The sequence below is a fragment of the Toxotes jaculatrix genome, chromosome 21, assembly GCF_017976425.1.
Source record: "Toxotes jaculatrix isolate fToxJac2 chromosome 21, fToxJac2.pri, whole genome shotgun sequence".
In the NCBI taxonomy this organism is placed as follows: Eukaryota; Metazoa; Chordata; class Actinopteri; family Toxotidae; genus Toxotes; species Toxotes jaculatrix.
Genome location: NC_054414.1, coordinates 8,092,244 through 8,117,214, shown reverse-complemented (window position 1 = coordinate 8,117,214; position 24,971 = coordinate 8,092,244). Strand labels below are relative to the sequence as shown.

Below are 24,971 nucleotides of genomic sequence, written 5' to 3'. Positions count from 1 at the left end.
AGGCATTCACACATAGAGGAGCAGGAATAATGTGGAGTCAAACCAGGGTTCAAACTCTGATGAAGGCTTGCGAAGGTTGAAATTGGTTGTTTTTTTATGAACAAACCAAAAAGGCATTTTATCACAGCTCCACATTATTCTCATTCTTGTTTGTTGAGTGAAGATTTACCCACTAAGCACAAAACTATCTTTTTGGAGTAGTAAAATAAGCATTTAAACGTTGCTCTAATTTGACTATGTTATGTGTGTATCTTTGTTCTAGGTCTAAGCCACGTGGGAATGAGCCCAGGTTTCCCCCCAGGTCTGCCCAGCCCTCTGCAGCCCGTCTTGGGTTCACTCACCCAAGATCCCAACTCCCCACTAGTGGTTCTTCCTACAGAACCTGGGCCTCATCATCATCTCGGTGCGCTACTCATCCTTTTACAACAACAGCACACACACATACACACACACACACACAGACAACCAGCAGAGCCTATATTCATTGCTGTCTGCCCCTACTGACTGCCCCCCTACCTCCCTCCTTCTTGCCATTTGTACCATCGGAGCCGCTGCCATTTCTCTCCCAGAGTTTTAGTATCATTGGCTAATCATAATATAATGCTCAACTAAGTCCCTCTGTCAGTGGGGCCATGTTTTATAGCTTCGTTAATGGGAGCAGTTATTCCATTGCCCCCTCTGCATGTGCCCAGCGTTATGCAAACCATTTTAACTGACATTCATCTCTCTTGTGGTGGCACACTGGTGTGTTTTGACTGGCCTTTGTATAAGTGTGTGTGCGTGTCTGTGTGTGTGTATATGTGTGAATGTGTGTGTGTTGATATCTAAAGTTAGTTGTGCTCATGTCTGGAACAACATGAGACACTGCTCAGTGTTAAGGGTGATGTTGTACACCTCAGCCATTGCTGAAAAGAGGAAAGTGTGTGTGTGTGTGTGTGTGTCAGTGCTGCTTTGCAAACAGGCTGTGAAATTTAATTATCTCCCGCCTCCCTTGCCTCGCTTCGTGGGAGTTCCTGCAGAGAGGGGAAGTGCATCCACTGAACCCTTCCCCTGGGAAACATTAGCCCACTCAGGCTAATCTCACAGAACAAAGGTTCCCAGCGACAAGGCAGCCAAAGGAGGGATATGTGTGTGTGTGTGTGTGTGTCTAATTCATATGTGCATAGGGTGGAGCTGTGAAGAAAATGTATGTTTCCCTGCACAGAAAAACCCCCTCATTAGAATTTGAAATAGCTAAAGAAGGTGAATGCAGGATGCGGAGCACGCATTCAGGATTAACTTACTCTGTCTGCGGCCAACATACAGATCATATAACTCACAGCTGTTACATGCAAAGTTAAGGTGGCTGAGCTGTCTTGCCAATCTCACATTTTGAAACAGGCACATTCAGAGTTAAATGACACAGTTTCTCTTTATGATTTTCCTGGTGCGATGCAACCATGATAATATTTCTCTGCTGAATATTTTACTGCTTGTTTATTCAAAAGATAAATGATGTGAGTTTCTCAATAGTGATTCTTTCATACTTTTTTGCACCCTTTTTTCTTTTATTCAGAAACAAAGCTAAACAGCCTTACTTTTCCTCTCTTTTATAACTGTTTCCTCTTCCAGACGTTTTGGAGCAGTCAGGTCTATGGCCTCCTGTGTACGGAAGCCGGGGGCCGCCTCCTCACCTGCAGCATCACCCCGTCTACTCCCGCTCCTCATTCCTACGCCAACAGGAGCTGTATGCCCTGCAGCAGCAGCACCAGCAGCAGCAGCGGGCCATGGAGCACATGCAGCGCCACTCCATAGGACAGGTACAGCTCATACTAATGGATCCCACACACGTGAGAGGGGTTACATGTTAGTGTAAAACTTGTGAAATGCTGTTAACATATTATTCTGAAACTTTGGGCAAATGAGAATTAGGGAGTGTAAAAATATTTTGAAAAGTCTTCCTCCTTTGAGTTGTCAGGAGTAGAATACAGCCCCACTAATCATTCATTTGAAGATCGAGCACAGATATCCTGATTTCTCAACACTAAAGGAAAAACATATGCAAAATCATAATCAGCAATGTTTACTTAAGCCAGTGACTTCCTGTTTTGGTTGGCAAAAGGTTTCATTGATAAAGAGGCCTTGGTGTGATGTGGTGTGGTCATTTGGCAATCAAACTGTGTGGCCGACACTTTGACACATGGTCCTCTGTCAGAAGGTTTTTCTTAATCTCTTCAGTTTTTTTTCTCTTCACTTTTTTGTGCATGTGTTAAGTACCGCTGTCAAGTTTGTTTTAAATAACCTTCTGCATCTCCTGTTTGAAAAAGACAAAGTCATGACTGGACACTGGAAAAAAAAATCACAGATAAAGAAAAAAGAATTCAAAGAAACACATATCTCTACACTGTTAACTGTCCTTTTCCTTTTTCACAGAGAAAACATGAGGAGCATGCCATCACTATAGAAGACTCTCCTCACGAATCTTCAGCATCCAGAACGCCCCCATCTTCTTCCTCTTCTTCCTCCACCACCTCTTCTCATGCGGCCAAACCCTTCTCTCACACTCCTCCTCCGCCGAAGACACCCACGCCGTCTCCAGGGATGTGTCCTACCAGCCGTCAGTCGCCCTGCTACCACTCCCCATCCAGGCGCCCGCACCCACCGAACCCTCTGACCCCTGCGCCAAGCCCGGCTGCGGCGGCACCCCGCTCCCCGGCGCTCAGCCCTGCTCCTTCCCACCTTTCTAAAGGGCTAGAGAGGGGCAGCGACAGAGGAGAGGGACAGCCACCTCAGGACTACCCACAGTCCCTTGAGCCAGGTGAAGTCTATGGGCTGTTTAATGAATTAATGATCTTGAAGAACTGTACCGTAGATTGAACAGGACAGAGAGTGAGAGACAAGACAAAGACAAAGAAACACAGAGACAGTGTGTGAGAGACAAAAATGAGGGAGAGAGAGATGGAGGGTGCTGTTGCAGAAATGTAGCACCCTTTGAAGCAATTTTGCAGAAAATTGTTTCTGTAAAATCACAGAAATTGATTTTGCAGAAATTGTTTGAAGCATGGCTGATCCCTTGCTCTGTGTCCTTGAGCATGTGTGCATGTGTGTGTGTGTGGTGGGGGGGCTTTTTTTTCTGTACAGGCTAAAGAGGGACAGCGGGCAGGTCAGCCATTGAGGTCAGAGAAAGCATATGGGCACTCAGTGTGTGTATGTGTGACCTGCCAGTGTGCATGTGTGTGTCTGAGCTTAGACGACTGTCATAAGAGGAAGGTCAATGAAATCTTCAGATAGACCCTCCTTATCCTTCAGGGGTCCTTGAGAGGTACAGGCGGAAGGATACACATTCATCTGGCTGCGCTGTCAGGGGGCGGAGGGATATCATCAATAATAAGAATGCAGGGGTGACAGGGCCCAGGCTGCAATCACAGGAAAACAGCAGGGTGTCATCAATATCCCACATAGATCTATACACTTACTCACACTCCTACACACACACACACACACATACAGTATATATAATATACACTCTTCAGGCATACACATGCACACAGAAACACACACTCCCTGTGTTTTCTGCACCCAGCTGTCAGTGGATTATTTCAACTGTGATCACTTGCTTCATCCTCTCTGCCCGAGCAGATCGAATGTGAATTTAAAAAGGACTCAAAGGCAGTGGAGGTTTTCTGTTTTCTGTAGATGCTTGAAAATACTGTGAGTGTATTGTACATCAGGTAGGTTTTGTGTTCGAATACCTATTAAACCATTGCTCTTTCTCTCTCTCTTTCCACCAGACTTGCCACCTGTTTACACCTTTCCCCCGATCACCATGGGTTACAAGGCTGGGCCTTCGCCTGCTGAAGCCCGGTTGGCTGAACAAGCCACGGCGGAGGCAGAGCCAGCAGAGCCTGACTCCAAGTCCCTCCCACATCCGTGCCAGGTCCAGCCTCTCACCAAAGAAGAGGAGAGGAGGGAAGAGGAGGAAAGGAGAGACTGTGAAGTGGTGGAATCTCAGAGTGGAGCTGCAGAGGAAGAGAAGGGGGAAAGGAGGGCGGAAGCAAAAGGATGCTCTGTCTCCGAGCCCGAGAGCGAGATTTCTGGATTGCCGCCATGCCCTTCCCCGGCCCCAGTCTCAGATCCAGCCTGCCCGGCCACAGCCACAGGCAAAACCCTAAAAGTAGAGCTCTCTCTGGGTTGTCCGGGCCAGAAGGCCAGCCTGGAGGAGCCTCAGCTATCCAAAGAGCAGGAGGATGATAGGGAACATGGAAAAGAGGACATGGAGGAGGATGAGGGAGAGAGAATGGAGCCTGACCCAACAGAATGTACTGTCTCTGTGCCTGTAGAGCCTGAAGAAGAGGAGAAGGAGGAGGCAGACGAGGATGGGGACAAAGATGGAGAGAATGTAGAGGTGGTTGATGATGAGGAGGAAGAGGAGGCGAGTGGGATGAGTCCAGGCAATGACTTGGTGGAAGTAACGTCTAGCTCTCCTGCTCCTTCCCCAACCTCCGACCCCATCCTCCCTCCTTCAGCAAGCACGGCAGCTCAGCTCCAAGGGGCCTACATGTGGAGCCTGGAGCTCCTGATTGCTGCGGCTCTGTGCGCCACCAGAGATGCCTTGTACCCACCTGTACCTGCTGTCCGGGCCCCAAGCCCTCCACCCCACCATGGTATGGAGATACTGGGAGAGCTGGCTGAGCTGGAGATCCAGCAGAGGAGCAGGGAGAGCAAAGAAAATGTCACTGAAGGTGAGAAGAAGTTAATTTGGAAATGCATTTTTTCCTCTGTTGTGGCCCTCCAACCTCACTAATCTGACATTTTCAGCCACTTTTAGAACCTCTGAAAGTTTATGAAATTCATCGGAAATGAAAAACAATGATGTAGAAAATGCCCCCCAGTATTTGCGTGTACCCTCTTTCATTACGCGTTTACAGTTTAATATTGTCACGTTACAGCAAACAAGAGTAAAATGCCCGTGAAAATCAAATCAAGGGGGAAAAAAAAAGTTACCCTTTTTCTTTCTTGTCTACACAAACACACACGCAGTTACAGTGAACCAAAAAACAGGGTCTGGGAGACGTGTGCAACCCAGATGTGGAGACTCACACATTAACCACACACGCGCACACACAGACACAAATTTCCCACTAACTGTCCTTCTTCCGCTCTGACTCTGCCTATAGACCATATTTTTCCCTCTGGGATGGGTGTATGTGTGTGTGTGTGTTTGTGTTTGTTTGTGGGGGTGGGGGGGGGGGACACAGAGATGGACAAACAAGCTGAGCTTCAGACACAAGCCAGGACACACACTCACACTCACACAGGCACACACACTCTGCCCAGTGTGTCCCCCAGGCTCTGGCGTCTTGCTTTGCTAATTAGACCCTTTCCTTTAAAACACTTCTCCTGTAAGCGCTCCTATTTTCCTCTCGTCCCTCTGAGAGAAAGTGTTTTTATTTATGCCAGCATCTGTGTGTGTGTTTGCCCATATTTGTGTGTGTGTGTGTGCACGGTGGTGTGTGTGTGTGTGTGTGTGTGTGTGTGTGTGTGTGTGTGTGTGTGTGTGTGTGTGTGTGTGTGTGTGTGTGTGTGTGTGTGTGTGTAAGCTGTTAAGTAATCCCAGATGAATCCCTGCTCTCCTCCATCACAGTCTATGTGTCTCTCCACCAGGCTGCCTCCTCCCGCTTCTCCTCCTCCTCCCTCTTTGTTATTTTTCCCCCCCTCACTCACCCGCTTCTTCTTTTTTCTTTTTTTTTTATTATTAAACCAATGTAATCTTGTGTGTAAATCCTGCCTCTGCAAGCCTTGTTGACGGAATTAATAAGTGTAAAAATCATAAGTCGCTCTGCAGCTGTCTGTGCATGTGTGTGTGTGTGTGTGATATGGAGCATGTGAGTTTGCATTTGTTTATGTGTGCGTGCACGTGGTTAGCATGTGTAATAGGTGTGAAATCAATAAGTCCTGTCGTGGCGTGGAAAACGTTCTCCAAATTGCAACACATTTATTTAAAACCCGCTCCGGCCTTCGCTGTGTGGAATGTTATTAATACCGCTGATGGCGTTTTTGTCATCGTGAATGTGTTTGGGAGATGAAACCGATCCCAGACAGATGCATTTATGCCGCTCCTTGACGCGGAAGGATATCTCAGCTGTTCACTGGAGATCGCAATTACAGATTAAGGAATCAAGAGATATTTTCCCCTGCAGTATAAATTAACACCATTACTTCTATTTACACATAGACAGAGGAGCCGTTTGTGTCAGTTTCCTTTATTCCTTCACATTGCCTTTATATTGAAATTTCAGCTCAATAAACTTCCTTAATGGACTCTAATGATGACTAGGCCCATATCAGCTGTAATAGTTTTTAATTTTCCTCCACTGTTTTTGTTTTTCCCCTTGAAATCCCCTGTGTGGCCTCTTATTACACCCTTCACCCACTTTAGAGACACAGTATTGTATTATTACTGTGCAAAGGCGTGTGTGTGTGTGGTATACTGTGGGCAGAAAGTGTCTATCGATTGTGGCCATCCTCCAGGATACTAAACTAGGTGTGGTGATGTCAGTGGTGATGTCATCCTGTTGGGGTAATCGGAGCGTGCCATTGGCTCAGAGGTCTGACAGATGAGATGGTACTGACCTCTGCGAGCTGGGACAGGACGAAGCCACATCTCTCAGCTCCTTCCCGCTCTCTGAGGAGTGACCCGTCGTTCACATGTCCGTTTGTTCTTTCATTCACACTGTTAGTGGTGTTTTTTTTTTTATATCTGGCTTCACAGATGAAAACTCCATCCTTCCTGCCCTCTCCTCTCTCTTCGCTGTTTACCGCATTTCTGTCTCCGTCTCACACACACACACACACAGGTTTTAATAATGTCAGATGTTAGTGAATAGGCCTTGCAGCTCCAGTGCACAGTGTGTGAGTGATCCTTTCCTCTCCTCTCCTCTCCTCTTCTTTCCTCTCCTCTTCTTTCCTTTCCTCTCCTATCCTCTTCTTTCCTTTCCTCTCCTCTCCTTGAAGGGGAAATTGGATTCTGTCCATGTCCATAATGAGGAGATGTAGGAGAATAAATAGATAGCTCAATAAACACTTTGCTTCTTATTGCTTCTCCTCCCCTTTACTCCCCATCCCCTCCCCCCTTCCTCTCACTGCGTTGCACTCCTCCTCCTCCTCCTCCTCCCTCCTGTCCGTTGTTCTCCTTCTCTCCAGTTCTCCCTCACACACACACACACTCACACACACACACATGCCCATGTCTGTGCAGCTCAGGAAATGTTGTAGGTGAATGTGTGTATGCAGAATGTGTTTTATTTGCATAGGTTTGTGTGTATGTGTGTATGTGTGTGTGTGTGTTTGTGGACCGCCTCATGAATATTCTGTTTCATCTGCTGGTGCTGTGACAATGACAGAGTTAATGACAGTGACAGATGTAGAGATCGTTCTCTAGCACTCCCCCTCATGTGTGTGTGCGTGTGTGTCTGTGTTGTTTGTGTATGATTAGGCACAAACACCAGTATACATCAAATAAACTACCCAGCTAATATCAAAAATATCACCACTTTTCAAGGCATGGTTTCATCGCTCCAGAAATAAATCTGTTCAGCGCACAACATGTTGTATAACACGGTGTCAGCCGCTATGTGATGCACCGATCGTAAACCACTACAATCCGTCTCCCTGCAGGTGAGGACATGCTGACCTTTGACCTCCACAGTCTGGCTACGCTGGCGGCTGCCCGTGCCCTGGAGATGGGGGGAGGAGCTGTAAATGTGGGGGCGGACCAGCAGTGTCCAATCAGGAAAAGGCTCAACCTGCGCAGGAAGTGTAGCTGGACGCCTCGCCACGAGCCGGTGAGGTTTTACTGAATGTGTATTTTGTGTTTATGCATTCAAACATAAATCATTCATGCTGGAAATGTAAGGATGTGTTGAACAATGGACAAACACCTCATTAGTTTTTTTTTTTTACTAAGCTTAAGAAAAACTGTAAAAAGAGTAGGTTGCCTGACACAAACATTTACAGTTATATTTTAGGATTTTTCCTGACACTTTTATTCCAAGTAACTGACTGAGAAATTAGCACAAAGCAGCCATTGGTTATCCTCAGTTATGCGCAAAGGGACATCAAACTAGTCCATATGTACCCAGATAATCTAGTTTTTTCATGCAAACACTGTCGCCTACATTACTGTGTGTTGAGTAATACTGGGCAAATAGAGTAAGCTAAGTGATAAAATATTTATTGCTCTTAAGTTAAATAAGAATTTTTTTTCATGTGATGTAATCAAGCAGTTCTGTGTTGAAGTTTTGTGGCGAAATCTTTTACAAAATATAATTTTTATTAGCAAAGAATGTTTTTTTGTTTTAATGTGAATTTAATATTTAAGTTCTTCTTTAAGTTCTAGATACCTACATATCATCATGTTTGCAAATATTTTAGCACGAAGCACCAGATCGATCTCCCAGAGATCCTTGCTTTTAAGGGCCGATATTTTAGTTAACAAAAATGATCTAGTTTAAGGATCAAATGTGATCGAATGACATTTGCATTTAAATTCCTCTGTTTTTTTCTTTATATGTGTGTTTGTATGCACATGTATGTCTATCCGTGTGTGCGTATCAGGTGTGCCCAGTGAAGGGCTCCATGGAGACGATGGGAGGGGAGGAGCTGGCCATGCGTGTCCAACTGGCTGAGCTACAGCGCCGCTACAAAGAGAAACAGAGAGAACTGGCCAAGCTACAGAGGAAACACGACCACCAGTGAGCAGAGAACACACACACACACACACACACACACACACTTCTTTTTGTCTAGACTGAATCATGCATTCCAGCATTCTCAGTTCTGCTGTCATGCTGCATCCTCCTGATTTATCAGGACTTGCCGCCTGCTCATACCTAATGCAGTTTGACCTGTAGCCGATACAAGTTTCCTCCTGATTTCTCTTGCTGTCCTGACTGCATCTTTGATCTCTCTCTCTCTCTCTCTCTCTCCATCTTCCTCCTCCTCCTTCTTGTCTTCCTCTCTGCAGGAAAGAGGAGACATCTCGTAGCCCTGCCCGCCGGGGGCCCGGTCGCCCCCGCAAGCGCAAGTCCACCCCCGGCCCAGCTGCTGCAGAGAGTTCCAAAAGACTCAGGTCAGTCCTCTGATATTGCGTCCGGATAATCAGTGTGATTGGCAGGCCCAGCTCATTCATCCTGATTTCTGTTTGTGTTTTTAGTGAAAGGCACGGTTGATTTTCAAGAAGTTCTTCTTCAGCTGAATTGATTCGAATGCTCTATAGCTGATGATTTGCTTGATTGGGCACTGGAAAGAGCTGCTCACGCACGCACGCATGCACACACACACACACACACACACACACACCGTGGGTTATGTGATGGAAGCTGTAAGCTGGGTGTGATTTTTAAATGAAAGAAGGTAATGGAGATGAGGCCTTCATTAATCATCATTAATCACTTTTAATCATATTTATCACTTGCATTGATTATGTCCTTATTCCCTGTGAACCTCCAGCATATATTAATACAGCTGGACAAAGTCCTGATGTACAGTTATTACAGTGATAAACGACTCAACACCACCCCCACCCGCTGCAACACACAACCACGCATTATTTAACACTTTAGACATGCACACTTCCACGCTGACACGCATTCCTGCACATACGCACAAGCTGGAAACACACACTCACGCAGTCAGTGTTCGACGCTCATAATGATAAATGTGTTTTCTCATGCTGCCCCACCTCTGTTAGCATGAACACCCTTCGCCTTGATAAAATGATTAGAAAAACTCAAGGTTTGTCACGGTTACCGTGATTAGAAAGTGCTAATGAAAATGACAATGAAAGGCTTTAGTCGTACATGCCGGTGCCGCACACATACACACAGACCTTGGTTAATTAGTAGAGCTGGTCGCTACGTGCGTGAGCGGCTTTTCTGTTGTTATTAACAAGCGTTGGATCATCTCTTTATACCTTCATCTCTTTGAGAGAGTTGTGGGGTGAAATGAAACAGCAGCCTTTCCAAAAATCAACCTACAAATCCACGTAAGCTGCGTGACCGAAAGCATGTAGACACCTGAGCATAGCATCCATATGTGATTAAATGAAAATGACATTCAAAAACCACAGGCATTGATATACTGCTACAACAGCGTCCACTCATCTTGGAAGGTTTTTCCCAAGAACCCATGTGAAAGGATTTGTCCCATTCAGACACAGGAGCATTAAATGAGCTTGGACCCTGAAGTTGGACAGTAAAGGCCAGGGTGTGCTTGAAACAAACAAGTTTGTACAATGTGTCATCCATCCACATTTCAAGGCAAAAGTGCTTATAGTTGTTGTGAAAAGCTACACTTGAAGGCGACCTGAAAAGCCTGCCATCAAAGAAAGGGGCAAGACATGATAATCGTTCAAATGGCGATCGCTTTGGACAGTTTTTCCGTGAAGGCGTTTAAGATGTTGCACTCTGATGTACAAACACAAAGGAAGACGTATGTAGCTGTAGTCGCTGCATGAAGGGGGCGTGATTGTTGGATTGCCGGTTTCATAAGGTTACAAAAATTGTTGGATGTGGTTCCATCATCTGTAGGTGTAGGGGGAGGTGGTGTCAGCTGCTGTTCGACCATACAGAAATCCTCCTAAAGGCCAGACTGACAGTCGGAGCTCAGTCAAGTTCTTCAACAACACATTTTCTCTTAATGTACCAGGAAAGGGCCTTCCCCAAACTAATGCCACAAGGTTGGAAGCACGCTGTTATTTAAAATATCACTGTATGATGTAACATTAAGATTCCCCCTAACTGCAACCATGGGCCCTTGCCCAAACAGTCCCAGACCAAAAGTATCTAAGTAATGAACACATCGTTTATGGCAACATACTCAAATGTGCTGTTGCTGAGGACGTGACATTGCGTTAACTTAGGGGCTTAGAAGCTTTGAGAGGTCAGGCAGAGGGTTTGCAACAGGCAGATATGGCCTGGATGAATGGATTAATGGAACCTTTCAGATTTTTTTTAGATAGATAGATAGATAGATAGATAGATCTTTTCCTTTCTTTTTCCTCTCCTCTCCTCTCCTCTCCTGGGAGCAGAGATGCTGAGAGCCAAACCTTCCCTCTGTGGGAATATAGGATTCACCTGCCTCAGACACAGCTGCTAAGAGAGAGAGTGTGTGTGTGTGTGTGTGTGTGTCTGTGTGTCTGTGTGTGTCTGTGTGTGTGTCTGTGTGTGTGCTGGCTGCCTGTGGTGTGAGAGAGCATGCATACAATGAAGGAAGGACAGAGAGAGAGAGGGAGAGAGAAAGGAAGGGAGGAGTAGTGTTCAATAGAGGTTAGTGTTTATCGATTGAGCCCTGGAGCTCCGGTCAACGGACAGACTCCCCCGAGACTGCTTCATCTCTCTCTCTGTCTCCTTCCCTTCCCCCTCAACCCTTCTCCTCCTGCCTCCGTCTCTCTCTGTCTCTTCTCCATTCCCCTTCACACCAGATAATTCTTATCCTTTCATGTGGTGATTCAGCAGAGTTTCATATTCACACGGTCGCTGAATATTTCTGTGTTTGCCGTCAAACTGTGCAGACGGTCGACAGAGCCTGTCTCTTACCTCATCAAAGTTATGAGAAAGAGAAAGAGTGGGAAGAGAGTGAGACAATGAATGAACCCAGCAGAGGGGGAAGTGAAACTAGAGAGAAGAGAGTTACGGAGAATATCATCCTTGAGAAGAAATGTGTGATCAGATTAATTCTGTATGATTATATCTTATGATTATATCTTATTTAAGTGTGCCTCTGCTGTGCTTTTATTTTTTTCCAGGGCTGGGCTGAATTTGCTGGAGGAAAAAACCAGGAAGAAAATGTCCAATCACGACTTCAACAGCGTCAGTGCTGCACAGGTCGGTCCCTCTGCGGAGTCTCTCCTGGTTCATCCACACACACACGCTGTCAACCACTTCCTGCTGCTAATGTTTTTTTTTTCTTCGCTCCTGGATGTTTCAATTAGCAGAAAGAAATTAGTCAATAATTAGCTGTTCCACCCCCTATCTACAGATGAAGGCTTGCTGTAAGCACAGAGGTCGGCCCAGCACCCTGAGCTCCAGGCTGGCCAGACGGGTGACCCAGCTGAAGCAGAAGGCTGCGGCCCAGCGTGGTGCACCGTCAGCAGGCACGCTTTACTGCAGAGGGGACCCTGGAGCAGAGGAGACACTCAAGAGTCACTGCAGACAAGGAGGGAAAGGTGGGGACAGAGGGAGCATACAGAGTATACACTCAGTTGTTGTTCATTAGGTAGCACCTCAAAAACTAAACATGAGCCCTGCTTCTACCCCTCTGTCCATCAGACCCTCAGCAAGACTGGGCAGCCGGTCAGACCATGAAGAGGAAGAGGGGTCGGAAGCCCAAAGTGTTGATGGGTGTCGACCCGAACAGAGCTCATCACAAGGACGGCCGGGTCTCTGAGAAACAGGAAGTTAGGGAAGAGAAAAGCGACAGTGAGAGCTCAGAACACGGTGAGTTACTGTGCAGGTCACACACACAGTGTTTCTCAGTTTGTCAGTGTTTTGTTAATCAGATAAACAAAGATATTGGAGAAGAGAACTTGGCTATAAAATTCAAGACGATTCAATGGCCTTATATTTATCCAGTTTTTTGTGGAATAGAAAGTTTCCGAAGGAAAACTGTGGCTGATAAGAGATTTGCAGTGCAACCACAAAACCTCAGTATGATTAGCTTGATAGAGTTCATAGACAGTTACACATTTGAGTCAAGTGGTGTTGATTTGGCTCAAAGAACATCGACCAGACATTGTGAGATTTCGCCATGAGAGTATCTGTGTGTGTGTGTGAGTGAGTGAGAGCATGAAGCATCTGAGAGTGAGATGTCTGCCGTCATCGGGGGCTCCTCTCACTTCCCAGCTCGTCTGTCACACCGTTAAAACCGTTAACGACTTGCCACAGGCATGCAACACAGCTACCCCTGCCCTCAACGCCGTACGGTAACGTGAGCCCGGTCTGGCCCGGGTCAGAATGTCACACCCAGGCGCCCCCAACCCCCCACCACCCCACCCCTCACCCTCCCTCTCTCCTCTTCACCTCCCTAACCTCATGGAATTGCCCTCCTTGAAGGGCTTGAGTTGAGGAGTCATAATGACTTAAAATGAATGCCTCACAGGAGAGGAAGGTTGAATATGAAGCTAGCAAAACTTCAGGAAAACGCTTGAATCTGACCGACCTCGTGACCTTGACGCCACAGAGAAGCGGAGATTTAATGAGTGCATTTGTGTGTCAGTATTTCTGTGCGTAAGTGAGCGGGGCAAAGTGTTGACGAGAACGCCATGTAAGTGACAAGTGTGTCAGAGATGTGTCGACACCCGACACGACCCCGCATTCAGCGACACACAGCTGCCAATAACAATCTGTGTTTGTGTGTGTGTGCATGCAGCGCTGCATATGTGCATGTGCGCCAACATTCGCTTCCCCTCACTGCAGTTAAGGAACAAGCAGTGTGTTATCGCGTAGCCATTAAGGCAGGAATTTATAAGTCACAAAATGTCCTACTTTAAAGACCCTGGGAGAAAAGCTTGATCAAACACGTACCAGTCAATCAATGACAACATTTCTCTGTTTGCTCTTTTGTCTTTGTATTTACCATCATGCAAGTTTAGCCACAGACTTTCAAACTGAACCGTAGATGCTAGAGGAATATTGAAAGCTTACTGTCGATATTTCCTGTCAAGTGAGTCCCTGGCTTTAGTTATCAGTACTTACATTTAGATCACTTGAAGCTCTCTGACTGATCATACCGATGTTGTGATTTCACAGAGGAGGAGGAGGACGGCAGCTATGACAGCGAAGATGGAGCTGGTGACATCAAGATTAGCTCATCTTCTAAAGAAACTCCTGCAAACCCTGCTGGGATTGTGCCTTTTTCTTCACAGTCCTCCAAGCTCCAAACAAACCAGAAAGCCAGGAGTAAGAGACCAGGGCCTGCCGGTGAGATCTTTATACACGCTTTTATGTATGCTGCTGTCATATAAAACCTTTATTTTTTTTACCTTTATTTTTGTCACCTTTATTATTTTAATTTTTTGCTCCTTAGCTGAAGGATAACAGGATTTACTTGGGGTTTAAATGAATCTACATTTATTTTACTTTTGAAAAGTTTCAAAATCTGAAAGTCCCTTCTTACAATTAGAGGTAGTCTTTGTTTATTCAACTTATCTAGAACAATCTAACATGCGCAGAAATTGTATCAGATAACTGTTATCTAGCTTCCAAGACAAAAATCTACATTTCTTACCTTATAGTAAACCAATATCAGATGTTGACTTTTAATGTTCTAATTTCCATCATTTCCACTTTGACCTCAGGCGTGGGGGGCATTCCCAGTACAGATCGGGGAAGAGCACCCAGAAGACCAAGCTTCGCCAACATGGAGAGGCGACGTCCGGACCACCAGGGGACTAAAAGAGCATCTCTGCCCAGCTGGGGTGTGTCATCAGTGGGCTGCAGCTTTGGGGACGGCCGGGGGAACCAAGGAGCTCTGACAGAAGCAAACAGGACCAGCAAGGAAGCTGTTAAGAAGACCTCAGCAGGACAGGGCATTCTGGGGAAGGTGAGACGTTGCGGTAGTCAGACATTACTAGTGCTCGGTGGAGATGTGTAACATTACACTGAGACAGCAATATTCCACTTTCAGCAGTGACAGCTATCCAACATATATATTACTACCTGTTGATCACATTCATCAGTTTCTGCTGTGCTTTGAAGTTATAGAAACATGCACAAAAAAAAATAACTTAAGAAAATTAACAATATTTGGAGTGGATATCTCAGCTAGGGGACTGTACAACCAAATCCTCTTCTAGAGTTAAACATCTGTTTATAGGGGATATTTGTGCTTTGCCACTTTTGCCTTTCCCCTCATCATTCACACAGAAGTGAGTGGGAAAGGGAATTGGGAAGGAATAGGTGAGATGTAATTGCCAATTGTACAGGAAGGTTAAATAATGAGCATCAAAATAAATTACTGCTGTCACAGAGTTGTAAGCAATGTAATTATTTTACCTTTGAAATGAGTTAATGAGCAAAGAGGGACGTTGGTTTTTGTGTAACAAACCCAACAGTGGTCATGAGAGGCGTTAGGTTCAGACGCTGATTGACTGACTGACTGGAAATTTGAGTAAAAGACGATAGGTGACTCAGAGAAGGTCACTCCCTTTGGCCTTCTGCTGCATGCAACTAAAGGCTGAGAAGGAGAGAAGCAGGGAGGAATTTGGAGAAGCCCTCACCTCAAGTTCACTCCTTCCTTGTCGAAGCGAGCCACACCCTGCCAGGAAGTTTGAAAATCCAGTAGATTAACACCGACATTACTTACTGTCAAATATACCACTTGCTCTTGTTATAGGTGTATGCTTGCATGCTTGCCTGCTGTGCTAACACACCACTGGGCCCACTGTATTCATGCAGGCAGCCGTTGGCGAGACACCCGCATTCGTTTTAATGAGAAATGCCCCGAGGTTTCTTTAGTTTTTGAGTCATCGTGAGGGAATGTCCAAAAACACATAACTCCAAACCAAACAGAGAAGTATTAAGATAATGATTGGCCATAACCCACCACACACCCATGCATTCCTACACACACAAACACATCACCACCAGCACTAAAAGGAAATAATCACCCATGCCCTCTGGTGACGAAACTTCTGTCATTAAAATATATGGTCTCCTGATGTGGAAAACTCCAAGAGACAACACATACGCACCCACACACGCACACACACTCACACACACACCATCTCCCTTGCATTGAATATTATGGTCTTTTCTGTGGAAAGCTTAAATACAAGCAGAAACCTGTTGAGCGAGCTGACTTTCCATCATCAGTCATGTTTGGCTAAACTAGCTTAAACCGGTCTGAAGATGAGTAGTATCTGCCGTGTGTGTGTGTGTGTCTGAAGTGAGAATGTGAATTAGGGTTTGAGTTTCTATATTAGCAGGCCACTCTGCTGAAGTGTCCTTGAGCAATACGCTAAAGTCCTGCCACGTCAAGAGCTGCAGTTATTACTGATTGTGACCTCTGACCCTTGAGCAAACGATGGCAGCTGAGAAAATAAAATCCTGCAGGTTTAACTGAAGTATCACGTTACAAGAGGTGTTGGTGCCTGTGGTTGCTTTTCGCTGTTAGATTTACCACATCAGTCACATCAGGCTTGAAAAGACTTTATTCATTCACCTGCAGATCCTGTTTACTGTTGATTAATTTGGACATTTAATGAAGTGATGCCATATCCTGCTTTCTGCCTACTGACGTCACATCCTGTTTCCTGTCCAGGCCAAGGGCCACGCAGTGAGCCGGCTCCTGCAGAGCTTCGCTGCTGATGACGGCTTTCGCTTGGATGAGGAAAGCAGCTTCTCCGAGGGAGAAGAGGAGGAGGAGGAAGAGGAAGAGGAAGAGGCGAAGGAGAAGAAGTCGATCCAGCTTCCACCGAACATGCCCTGCAGAATACCGGGTAGGCATAAACAGTGACATGTCATTTATAATTACACTCACACACACACACACACACGCAGGTTTTAAAAGCATGTTGGATCCTTTTCACACATGCACGCACACACACACACACACACACACACACACACACACACACACACACACACACACACACACACACACACACACACACACACACACCTCTTTCTCTGCCTCTTTGTCCCTCCTCCTCACTTCACATAGCAATTATTCAACACACTCACAAATTATGTATGTCTCACCCTTTATCTTCTCCATCCATCCATCTTTCTACCACGCCCTCCCTCTGCAGCCCTGCCAAACTGTGTGCTGAGTAAAGAGATGTTGGTGGACGGGCTGAAGATCCTGATCTCTAAGGAGGATGAGTTGCTGTACGCCGCCTGTGTCCAAACTCTGGATCTGCCTGACATGTAAGACCCCGCTTCTTCACTGTCCGTCCACAGATTCAGAATCTGTAGAAAACAGGGATTTCCACAATGTTTCGTAGCAGAAGTGGGTCCACATCACAGAGGGTCTATTTCACACGGTGAATGTAATCTATAACCATTGTTTAGCCATCTAATAATCACAAGACCTGGCGTATTTGAAGCTTGATCACTTAACAGCTCTGGGAGTGTAGTAGTAAAAAGACATACAGAAACAAGACTCTAGTCTAATTTTACAAAAGAAGTGAAAACTTAGCGCTGGTTAAATGGCAGCTGTGAGAATCTTGACAAACAAGACGACTGCAAAGCCATGACACACAGCTGTGGCAGCCAACGCAGCTGCCTGTAAAATAGCTGAGCGCTCATGATAAAAACCCTATTTTCAAAGGTTGTTAGATTAAATATAAAATTATAACTTACAAATTATAATGACTGTTTTGGAGGAATTTTGTTTTTCATTAATCTCATTAATCTTGTTGTTTTTTTTTTAAATTTTAGATTCAGTGTTGTCATTGAAGGAGAACGAGGGAATCGCCCCAGGATCTACTCATTGGAGCAACTACTACAGGAAGCAGTGAGTTTCAGTTTTGAGGCTCCATTGCATTGATTAAATATTGATTACAGCTTCCAACAGTTTTGTTGGAAATTTTAACTTTAACTCCACATGCATTAACACTTTATTTTCTGATTTTCTTTCCAGGTATTAGACGTGCGGCCCCAGACTGAGGCCATCCTGACTGCGGGGACGCGAGTTTGTGCCTATTGGAGCGAGCGGTCACGCTGCCTTTACCCTGGATATGTCCACCGGGGTGAGCGATATGCACCAGCCACCTCACTGTATGCATACACCAAGATATTCGCAGCAACTCATGTCTTCCATTCTGTGTATTCTAGGGGGTCCAGGTGAGGCTGAGAAGGAGGGCAGTGTGATGGTGGAGTTTGATGATGGAGACAGAGGAAGGATTTCCCTCGCAAACATCAGACTTCTGCCCCCAGGATACCAAATCCGCTGTGAGTCTAGCTTTGTGGAGAGCAATGGAGGATACTTAAGTAAGGAATGAATGAATTAATGAATACCAACAACTCTTCTCTGTCAGGTGCGGAACCCTCTCCGGCACTTCTGATCTCACCTGGTCGCCGCGGTCGACGAAGCTCCACCCAGGAAAAGAAAGACACACCTGCAGAGAAGCCAGCCAATGAGGAGCCAGCAGGGAGGCCCCAGGAGAAAAGACCAGGTGAGGGAGAAGTCATAACGTTTTCAGTTTATAATCTGTAACAAAGACTGGCTAACTTTTAAGACAGTCTGAGGAATAATAAAAATACATACATGCAGACAGACACGGCTCTTCAGATCATAGTAATTTCCTCAAAAAAATGCCTCAGATCAGTTACAGTTCCACCTGTCAGCCAATTATCAAATGCCTGTGAGTCGTCAGAGAAATGTGAGCAGAGGCGCGTAAAAACCAAAACACTCGTAAATTAAAATTCCTTGTTTGCCGCCTATCATTTAGCCTCATATGACCACATCAGTCCTTATTTTATGAGATGCCAACAGTGCACTTTGTGTAGTTAAGCAACACACATGTAACTCATCACAATCTCAGAATGACAACAAAGCTGGAGGGGAGAGACAGGTTTACCAGGTTTGTTGCAGTTTGAGTAATGTATATGTTGAAAGATACCTGGCCAGGTGAAGATCAAGGAGATAAGGATATTAAGTTTCCGCCAAAGCTCTTAGTTCCACAATTAATCTCAGTATGGTCTTAAGACTTGTCAGCTGATATTGATTATAACCCCTCTCTGTTGTTGGCTCCTTTTTCAGTTGGCAGACCGAAGAAAATCCACTCAGTGCCTAAGACTGCCAGCACACCGACATCAGTAACAGACACTGTAACCAAAGGCACCACCACCTTACTGAACTGGTCTGTGCCGAGGAAAAGACCGCCGGTTGATTTCTTCCTCTTCAATGGGACGTCCCGTAAGACCCAGAGGAGGATTCGAGAGCGAGACTTGGGTTTGTTTCATCGGCTTGCCTCCCACCCTCTTGCTCCCCCAGCCCCTATCAAAGGTATCTTTGGCTCTCCTTTTGTAGTTGACTCATTCAGTAGCATCGCCAATGGCTACTCTACGTTTGGAAGCAGTGGAAGCTCTGGAGCTGGGCGACCGGTCACCACAGTTGCTTCCATGGGCCTCCGGGACTCATCGTCCTCGTCCTGCTCACCAGCTGTCACCATGGCAATGGCAACTGGAAGCAGGAAGCCAGTAAGCGAACGGGACAGGAAACAGTTCCTGGTGAAGCTCGATCATGAAGGAGTGACCTCTCCTAAAACAAAGAACAGCAAGGCCCTGCTTCGACTTGGAGGGAGCGGAGGGAGAGGAGGAAAGAGCCTTGCCTCGGCAGGAGCACCACTGCGATACATCCACCCATCCCTGCTGGTGAAGGATGGCAAGAAGGGAGGAGGGGAAAGAAACGCTGCTGAGGCCCGGTCAGAGTCTCTTCTAAAGGGCGCTCCATCTCTAAGGAAGGATCTTATGTCTCCTGGTCTTGGAGTCCAAGGTGGGGATTACAGTTTGGACTATCCGAGTGACTGCCCCAGCTCCTACTCTGAGCTGGATGAGGATGATGAGGATGATGGTCAAAATGCTGAAGCACGTAGAAGAAGTGCTGCAGTCACATCCCACCGTGGTGGTCGTTTTCTCTCTCGTCTCTCTGTCTGCTTCTCCTCATCTTCTTCCTCCTCCTCCTCCTCCGGCTCCATCTCCTCCTCGTCCCTCTGCTCCTCAGACAACGATTCCTCCTACTCCTCTGATGAAGAGTCCTCCTCTGTGTTGCTGCGCCGTGCACTGCTCCAGCAGGACAAACACAAGCACAGGCAGAGCATGACCTCTGACCTCCTAAACCCTGACCCTACCACCTCCAGCTCTTCTCCCTCTGCCTCAGCCGCATCTCACGGATATGTGGCCAAAGCCAGCATGGCCGTCTCTGGGTCAAAGGTGAGGGCCGAGAGAGCAGAAGACAGGAAGGAGTTCATGTCAAAAGGAAGTATGGTGGCTAACAGTAGCTCAGCTAAGACCCAGATGAAGAGGAAAGAAGGAGTTCCTAACAGCCACCATCAGGGCCAAAGCAGTCCTGTGAGCCAGCAGCCAAAACCTGCCTCCAAGGACCTGGCAACAGCTAAGAGACAGAGGATGTCTTCACCTGAGCCTCTGCCCAACATGGCCCCCCTGATACCGGGACGCCAGCTGTGGAAATGGTCGGGCAACCCTACACAGGTAAGACACCTTGTTTCGTATTTTACTGCATTCTTTTTCTACATCCAAGATGATGTTGAAGAGACGGCTATTGATGAAGAAGCTCTGAATTTATTGTTTTTCCAAAATCTCTTTTTTTTGGTAATCATTCCTCTTTTTGTCACTGTACTGACTTGAGAGCAGCTGTGATTTCTCATTACTAAATCCCATTACCTTGAAATCCTGTATTAATCAGTCAGTGTTTTTTCATGATCACACTTTATTATCTTGGCTGCAGAGCGGGGAGTCCTGGGGTATCTGTAACTTCCTTAAGCTCATGACTTCCGTAGGTAACTGATTGCAGTTGCAGTTTCTGCTGTGTCACACCTTGATTAAATACAGTAAATGCAATGATCAAATATGATCTCTCTTGGGAGAGAGATGATGTGTGTAGTCTGAGGCTTATTCTGTCTCAGACTGCACACACTGGCAACACTATCAGGCTTATTTGGTGTGGTTAATATCTGAATTGTTATTCTGATTATTAAGTCACGATCCTGAGATAACGCAACAAAACAGTTTGAGCGGCCTCTGCCACTCTCAGCTTCCATTCTGCCATGCTGTTTGCTTTGTAAACATGACTGCATCTGTCGAATGAAATGTTCAGCTTAAAAAAAAACAAAAAAAAAAACACTGACCTTTTGGTGTGTACATGCCCCAACAAATCAAAAGATGAAGCAGAAATGTAGGTGTGTTGCCCAGGTTATGATTACTGTGATCATAGCTTGTAGGTGAGTTTTAGTGGTTTAACCTTATCAGGTTAAAAGTGAATTATTGGTGTGGCTGTAAACATGCTCCTGTAACTCAACCCTGTAACTCAATAGGATCAGGGTTTGGCACTTAAAAGGAAGTGTGCTCGTATTCCAACTAAAAGCATAAAGTTTATATTTATTGGCTAGAAGCATTTTTTTTCGGATAGGAAAAACATATTAAATCATACGACATTTTGGTAGACTGGGTTTGGCAAAACAAACAAAAACCCAAATTAATTTCTGAAATGAGGCTGGTGGTGAAATGAGCCTTCCGCACTGAATAAATTGACTGAGTGCTGTTTTTATTCTCTTTCCCTGACAGAGAAGAGGTCTGAAGGGTAAAGCCCGCAAGCTTTTCTACAAGGCCATCGTGCGGGGCAAGGAGACGGTGCGTGTCGGGGACTGTGCTGTGTTCCTGTCACCTGGCCGGCCACAGCTGCCCTACGTAGGCAGAGTGGAGAGCCTCTGGGAGTCGTGGAGCTCCAGCATGGTGGTCAGGGTCAAGTGGTTCTACCACCCGGAGGAGACTCGCCTGGGAAAGCGACACCGAGACGGCAAGGTAAAGACCAGGGAGTGCAAGTAGAATTTCTAAATGGGCAATGGTCAAAGTAACACTCTGTGACATTTTCATATAAATATATTACCGCTGTGCTTCTTTTTATTCCCTATTTCCATCTGATATGAGCTGTACCTCCGCTTAGTTCATGAAACTGGTAATATTTGCAGTTCTAAATACTCGATGGAGGGTGGGTCATTCCCAGGAAAGATTTCCGCTGCACAGGAAGTCATGCATTTTACATTTCTGGCAATGGCATTACTGGTTTGTTTGGAATAAACAGAAAAATAGCCAGGTAGTTAGCAACATCCACCATGACTGAACAAACATAAAAGATCACCATGCACAGAAACTAAAACTTCATCATGAGAAAACCCACAGCAATGAAGATTTATTGCAGGAGGGAAAGCAGCACCAAACATATGCCAAACATAACATAATCATTTTGCCCCTCACCAGTTTTCTTGTGAAACTTGTGAACTGCAAATTTGGATTGTTGAATATAACATCTTGCTGATTTATCAACCTTTCTTCCTGCCTCTATCCTAGAATGCCTTGTATCAGTCTAGCCATGAGGATGAGAATGACGTGCAGACCATCTCCCATCGCTGCCAGGTGGTCAGCAGGGCCGAGTACGATCACCTGATACGTGAGCGCAAGCCGTGTAACGCAGCGAACGACCTGTTCTACCTGGCCGGAACCTACGAACCAACCACAGGCCAGCTGATCAGCGCAGACGGCATGGCCATTGTGTCCTAGAACCACCAGCTAGAGAGAAATCTAACTATTGACCCGAACTCTGGAGTTGACTTCCTCCAGGACGGTCCTTCAGAGCAGAGCAGGGGGCAGAGGGAAACCAAGACAAAGAGTTTCGGCTCTGTGCATTGATCTGTCCCTTGTAAGAGAAGGAGCTAGCCCACTGGATAAAGCCCGGCAGTACTGGCACTTATGAGGAGTCTGGTTTGTTCTGGGGAAAAGTCTGATCCATGTCAGATTTAACCTCTTTATCAGATGTGGACTGAGGCTCCTTGTCGCAGCGAGAGTCTGCAGCCCTTCCCTGTGGCTGAAATAACAGAGTATTTCGCCACTGCGACAAGATTACTGCAACAAAAGAACAGGAACCATGGACATGAGCACTTTGGAGTACGGTGGCTTGGATATACTTTGGAGGGAGGGTGGCAGACTTGGCTTTCTGAAACAGACAGACTCAGAGAGCGGGAGAGACTGTATGGTAAGGAGAGACTTACTGTGAACCACACTGGTTTGGATGGTTTTAATGGTCTTATACTGATAGTTTGACGATGACAACACGATTGGGAGATCCCCAACAGGACCAAAAAACACTGTAGTTCGGACTTATGTGTAAGTGTGTGTGTGTGTATGTGTTTGCAGAGTGGCTGCGATGACCCTGTTTGGCATTTAATGAGCTCTAAGTAAATAGTGCTTTAGCGTGTGTGTTTGTATTGTGTGTGTGTGTCTGTGTGTCTGTGTGTGTGTGTGTGTGTGCGTGTGCGTGTGTGTGTGTGTGTGTGTGTGTATGTGTGTATGTGTGTGTGTGTGGTCATGCACGTGTACGACCTGTGCTCATCAAGCAAAGATGACGTCATGACACACCGTCGGTATGTCTCTAACACTCTGAATATTAATCTATCCAGTACTTAACGTGCAGTTTTCAGTCCTCGTGATGGAAACGCGTTTTTTTTTTTTCTCCTGTCAAGCCATACACGTCAATACCTCTCTCTCGTATCCTCCTATTCAGGTGCGAAGACACATGTACAGGTAGTTGTTTATTTGAACAGTGTGTGCATGTTGGTGTGCGTGCATATGTGTGCATGGGGCGAGTGCGTGTGCTTTGTACAGCATTATGTATAAAATAACATGTTGTAAATAGTATACATATATATTTGTTTTTTTGTTGTTTTCTTTTGCAGAGAAGATTATTTTATTTAGATTTTTTAGGGTGTGTGGGGGTGGGGTTTTTTTTTGGGGGGGGGGGGTTGGCAGAGGGAGGAGGTTGGGTTAAGTTTCCTTCTCTTTCAATGCACTGAATAGGATTGGAGACTTGGACTTGTACAACTGATGTGAAGACTTTGTGGTTGTCCACCCTGCTTTAGGGATGAATAGGGATGAATAAGAAGCTCTTTTTAAACACATGTCCAAAATTTCTTTCTATTTTGCTCTGTTGGATTAAGAATGTGCATTTCCTGTTGGGAGCTTTTTTTTTTCACAAATACTGGAAAAGAAACTGAGTTTCTGCTGTTCTCTGATCCTAAAACAATCTAGTTCTTCTTTATCTATTTTAGCCTGTATTCCTATATAAATGTAGATATTTATCTGGCATCAAAATGAAACATACCAAAGCACCTGTGAGTTTACGCTTCACTGCATTAGAAGAAAACAATTTTATAAAAAAGACAAAAAAAGACGTTCAATCAAATCTGAATCCGGGACCCCTGCAATCACCGAGGTATTTGAAGTAGAGTTCCTCTCGTTGTCTGCTCATGTTCACCCAGCGTTGCTATGACAGCCTCTGAGAAACGTTGCAGCAACATTGTCTGCGCGCTGCCCAGCTGATGCACTTGAGGTCTCTATGGCAACCAGAATGACATCACGTGACTGTGAAGGACAATCAGAGCCAATCAATGGGACAATGGTGAGAGACGAAAGAAAAAAAAACAAGGATCAAATCACAAATTATGCTTCTTGTCACTTTTATTCCTGCTTTGCCAAAAATGTCTGTGTGTGTGTGTTTTATGTTTGCTTGTTTTTTCCTTGTTTACCATTGTCTTACTGTTTATGCAAGCCTGTGATGACTGTTGTCAGTGTATAGGATGTACAGGGGGGAAAAACATGAATGCCTTTTTCTTTTTTAGGACATTGACAGACTTTTAACAACAATGTTGCTGTTACACTGCAAAGCAAAAGCTTTAAAAGGAATCTAATGTGAAACTCAATTTTGAAATATGACTTTTATGGGTCTTTAATTGAATTATTTTTTAAAAGCTGTATTTTCTTTAAGAAACACTGGATTCAGTTCTAACCATCACCTTTTGACAGACACGACATTGTGTTTTTCTTTTTTCTTTCTTTTTTTTTTTTTTAGACCCACTGGAACCTGCTTTGTATGGTTGAGATAGCCTACTAAAATATATTATGTAATTTCAGTCATTCTTTGGAAATATGACTTAAATATTTCCTCATGTACAAAAAGAAAAAATTATTTATCTTAATTTTATTGCCTTTTTGTGTTTCATTAAAAAAAAAAAGATTCTTACAAAGTAAAACATCATGATTGTTTTTTTTCCTTTCCTGCTAGGTGTGAGTCTTCTGAATACTGCCTTGTGTTCATCAATGCCGATCATTTGTCTACTGTAAGAAAATAAGAAAATGGACCACAGAAGAAAGCATGGAAAGAATGAGAAGGGAAGAAAAAAAAGAAAAGAAAAACAG

The 24,971-nt window shown here is 45.3% G+C and overlaps 1 protein-coding gene across 1 annotated transcript in view; it reads left to right on the top strand.

Annotated features, from left to right (window-relative positions):
• bahcc1b (BAH domain and coiled-coil containing 1b) overlaps window positions 1–23,476 on the top strand; it is a 54,587-nt gene extending 31,111 nt beyond the window's left edge. The window contains exons 8-28 of the mRNA XM_041067133.1: window positions 263–403; window positions 1,612–1,799; window positions 2,413–2,797; window positions 3,771–4,721; window positions 7,657–7,823; window positions 8,596–8,732; window positions 9,005–9,109; window positions 11,786–11,864; window positions 12,019–12,205; window positions 12,309–12,476; window positions 13,788–13,958; window positions 14,336–14,580; window positions 16,300–16,477; window positions 16,790–16,907; window positions 17,421–17,496; window positions 17,623–17,731; window positions 17,817–17,933; window positions 18,020–18,157; window positions 18,745–20,195; window positions 21,288–21,524; window positions 22,071–23,476. Of these exons, the coding sequence (XP_040923067.1) occupies window positions 263–403; window positions 1,612–1,799; window positions 2,413–2,797; window positions 3,771–4,721; window positions 7,657–7,823; window positions 8,596–8,732; window positions 9,005–9,109; window positions 11,786–11,864; window positions 12,019–12,205; window positions 12,309–12,476; window positions 13,788–13,958; window positions 14,336–14,580; window positions 16,300–16,477; window positions 16,790–16,907; window positions 17,421–17,496; window positions 17,623–17,731; window positions 17,817–17,933; window positions 18,020–18,157; window positions 18,745–20,195; window positions 21,288–21,524; window positions 22,071–22,280 (5,558 nt within the window). The 3' untranslated portion in view covers window positions 22,281–23,476. The remainder of the gene's footprint in view (window positions 1–262; window positions 404–1,611; window positions 1,800–2,412; window positions 2,798–3,770; window positions 4,722–7,656; window positions 7,824–8,595; window positions 8,733–9,004; window positions 9,110–11,785; window positions 11,865–12,018; window positions 12,206–12,308; window positions 12,477–13,787; window positions 13,959–14,335; window positions 14,581–16,299; window positions 16,478–16,789; window positions 16,908–17,420; window positions 17,497–17,622; window positions 17,732–17,816; window positions 17,934–18,019; window positions 18,158–18,744; window positions 20,196–21,287; window positions 21,525–22,070) is intronic.
• Window positions 23,477–24,971: the final 1,495 nt, after the last annotated feature.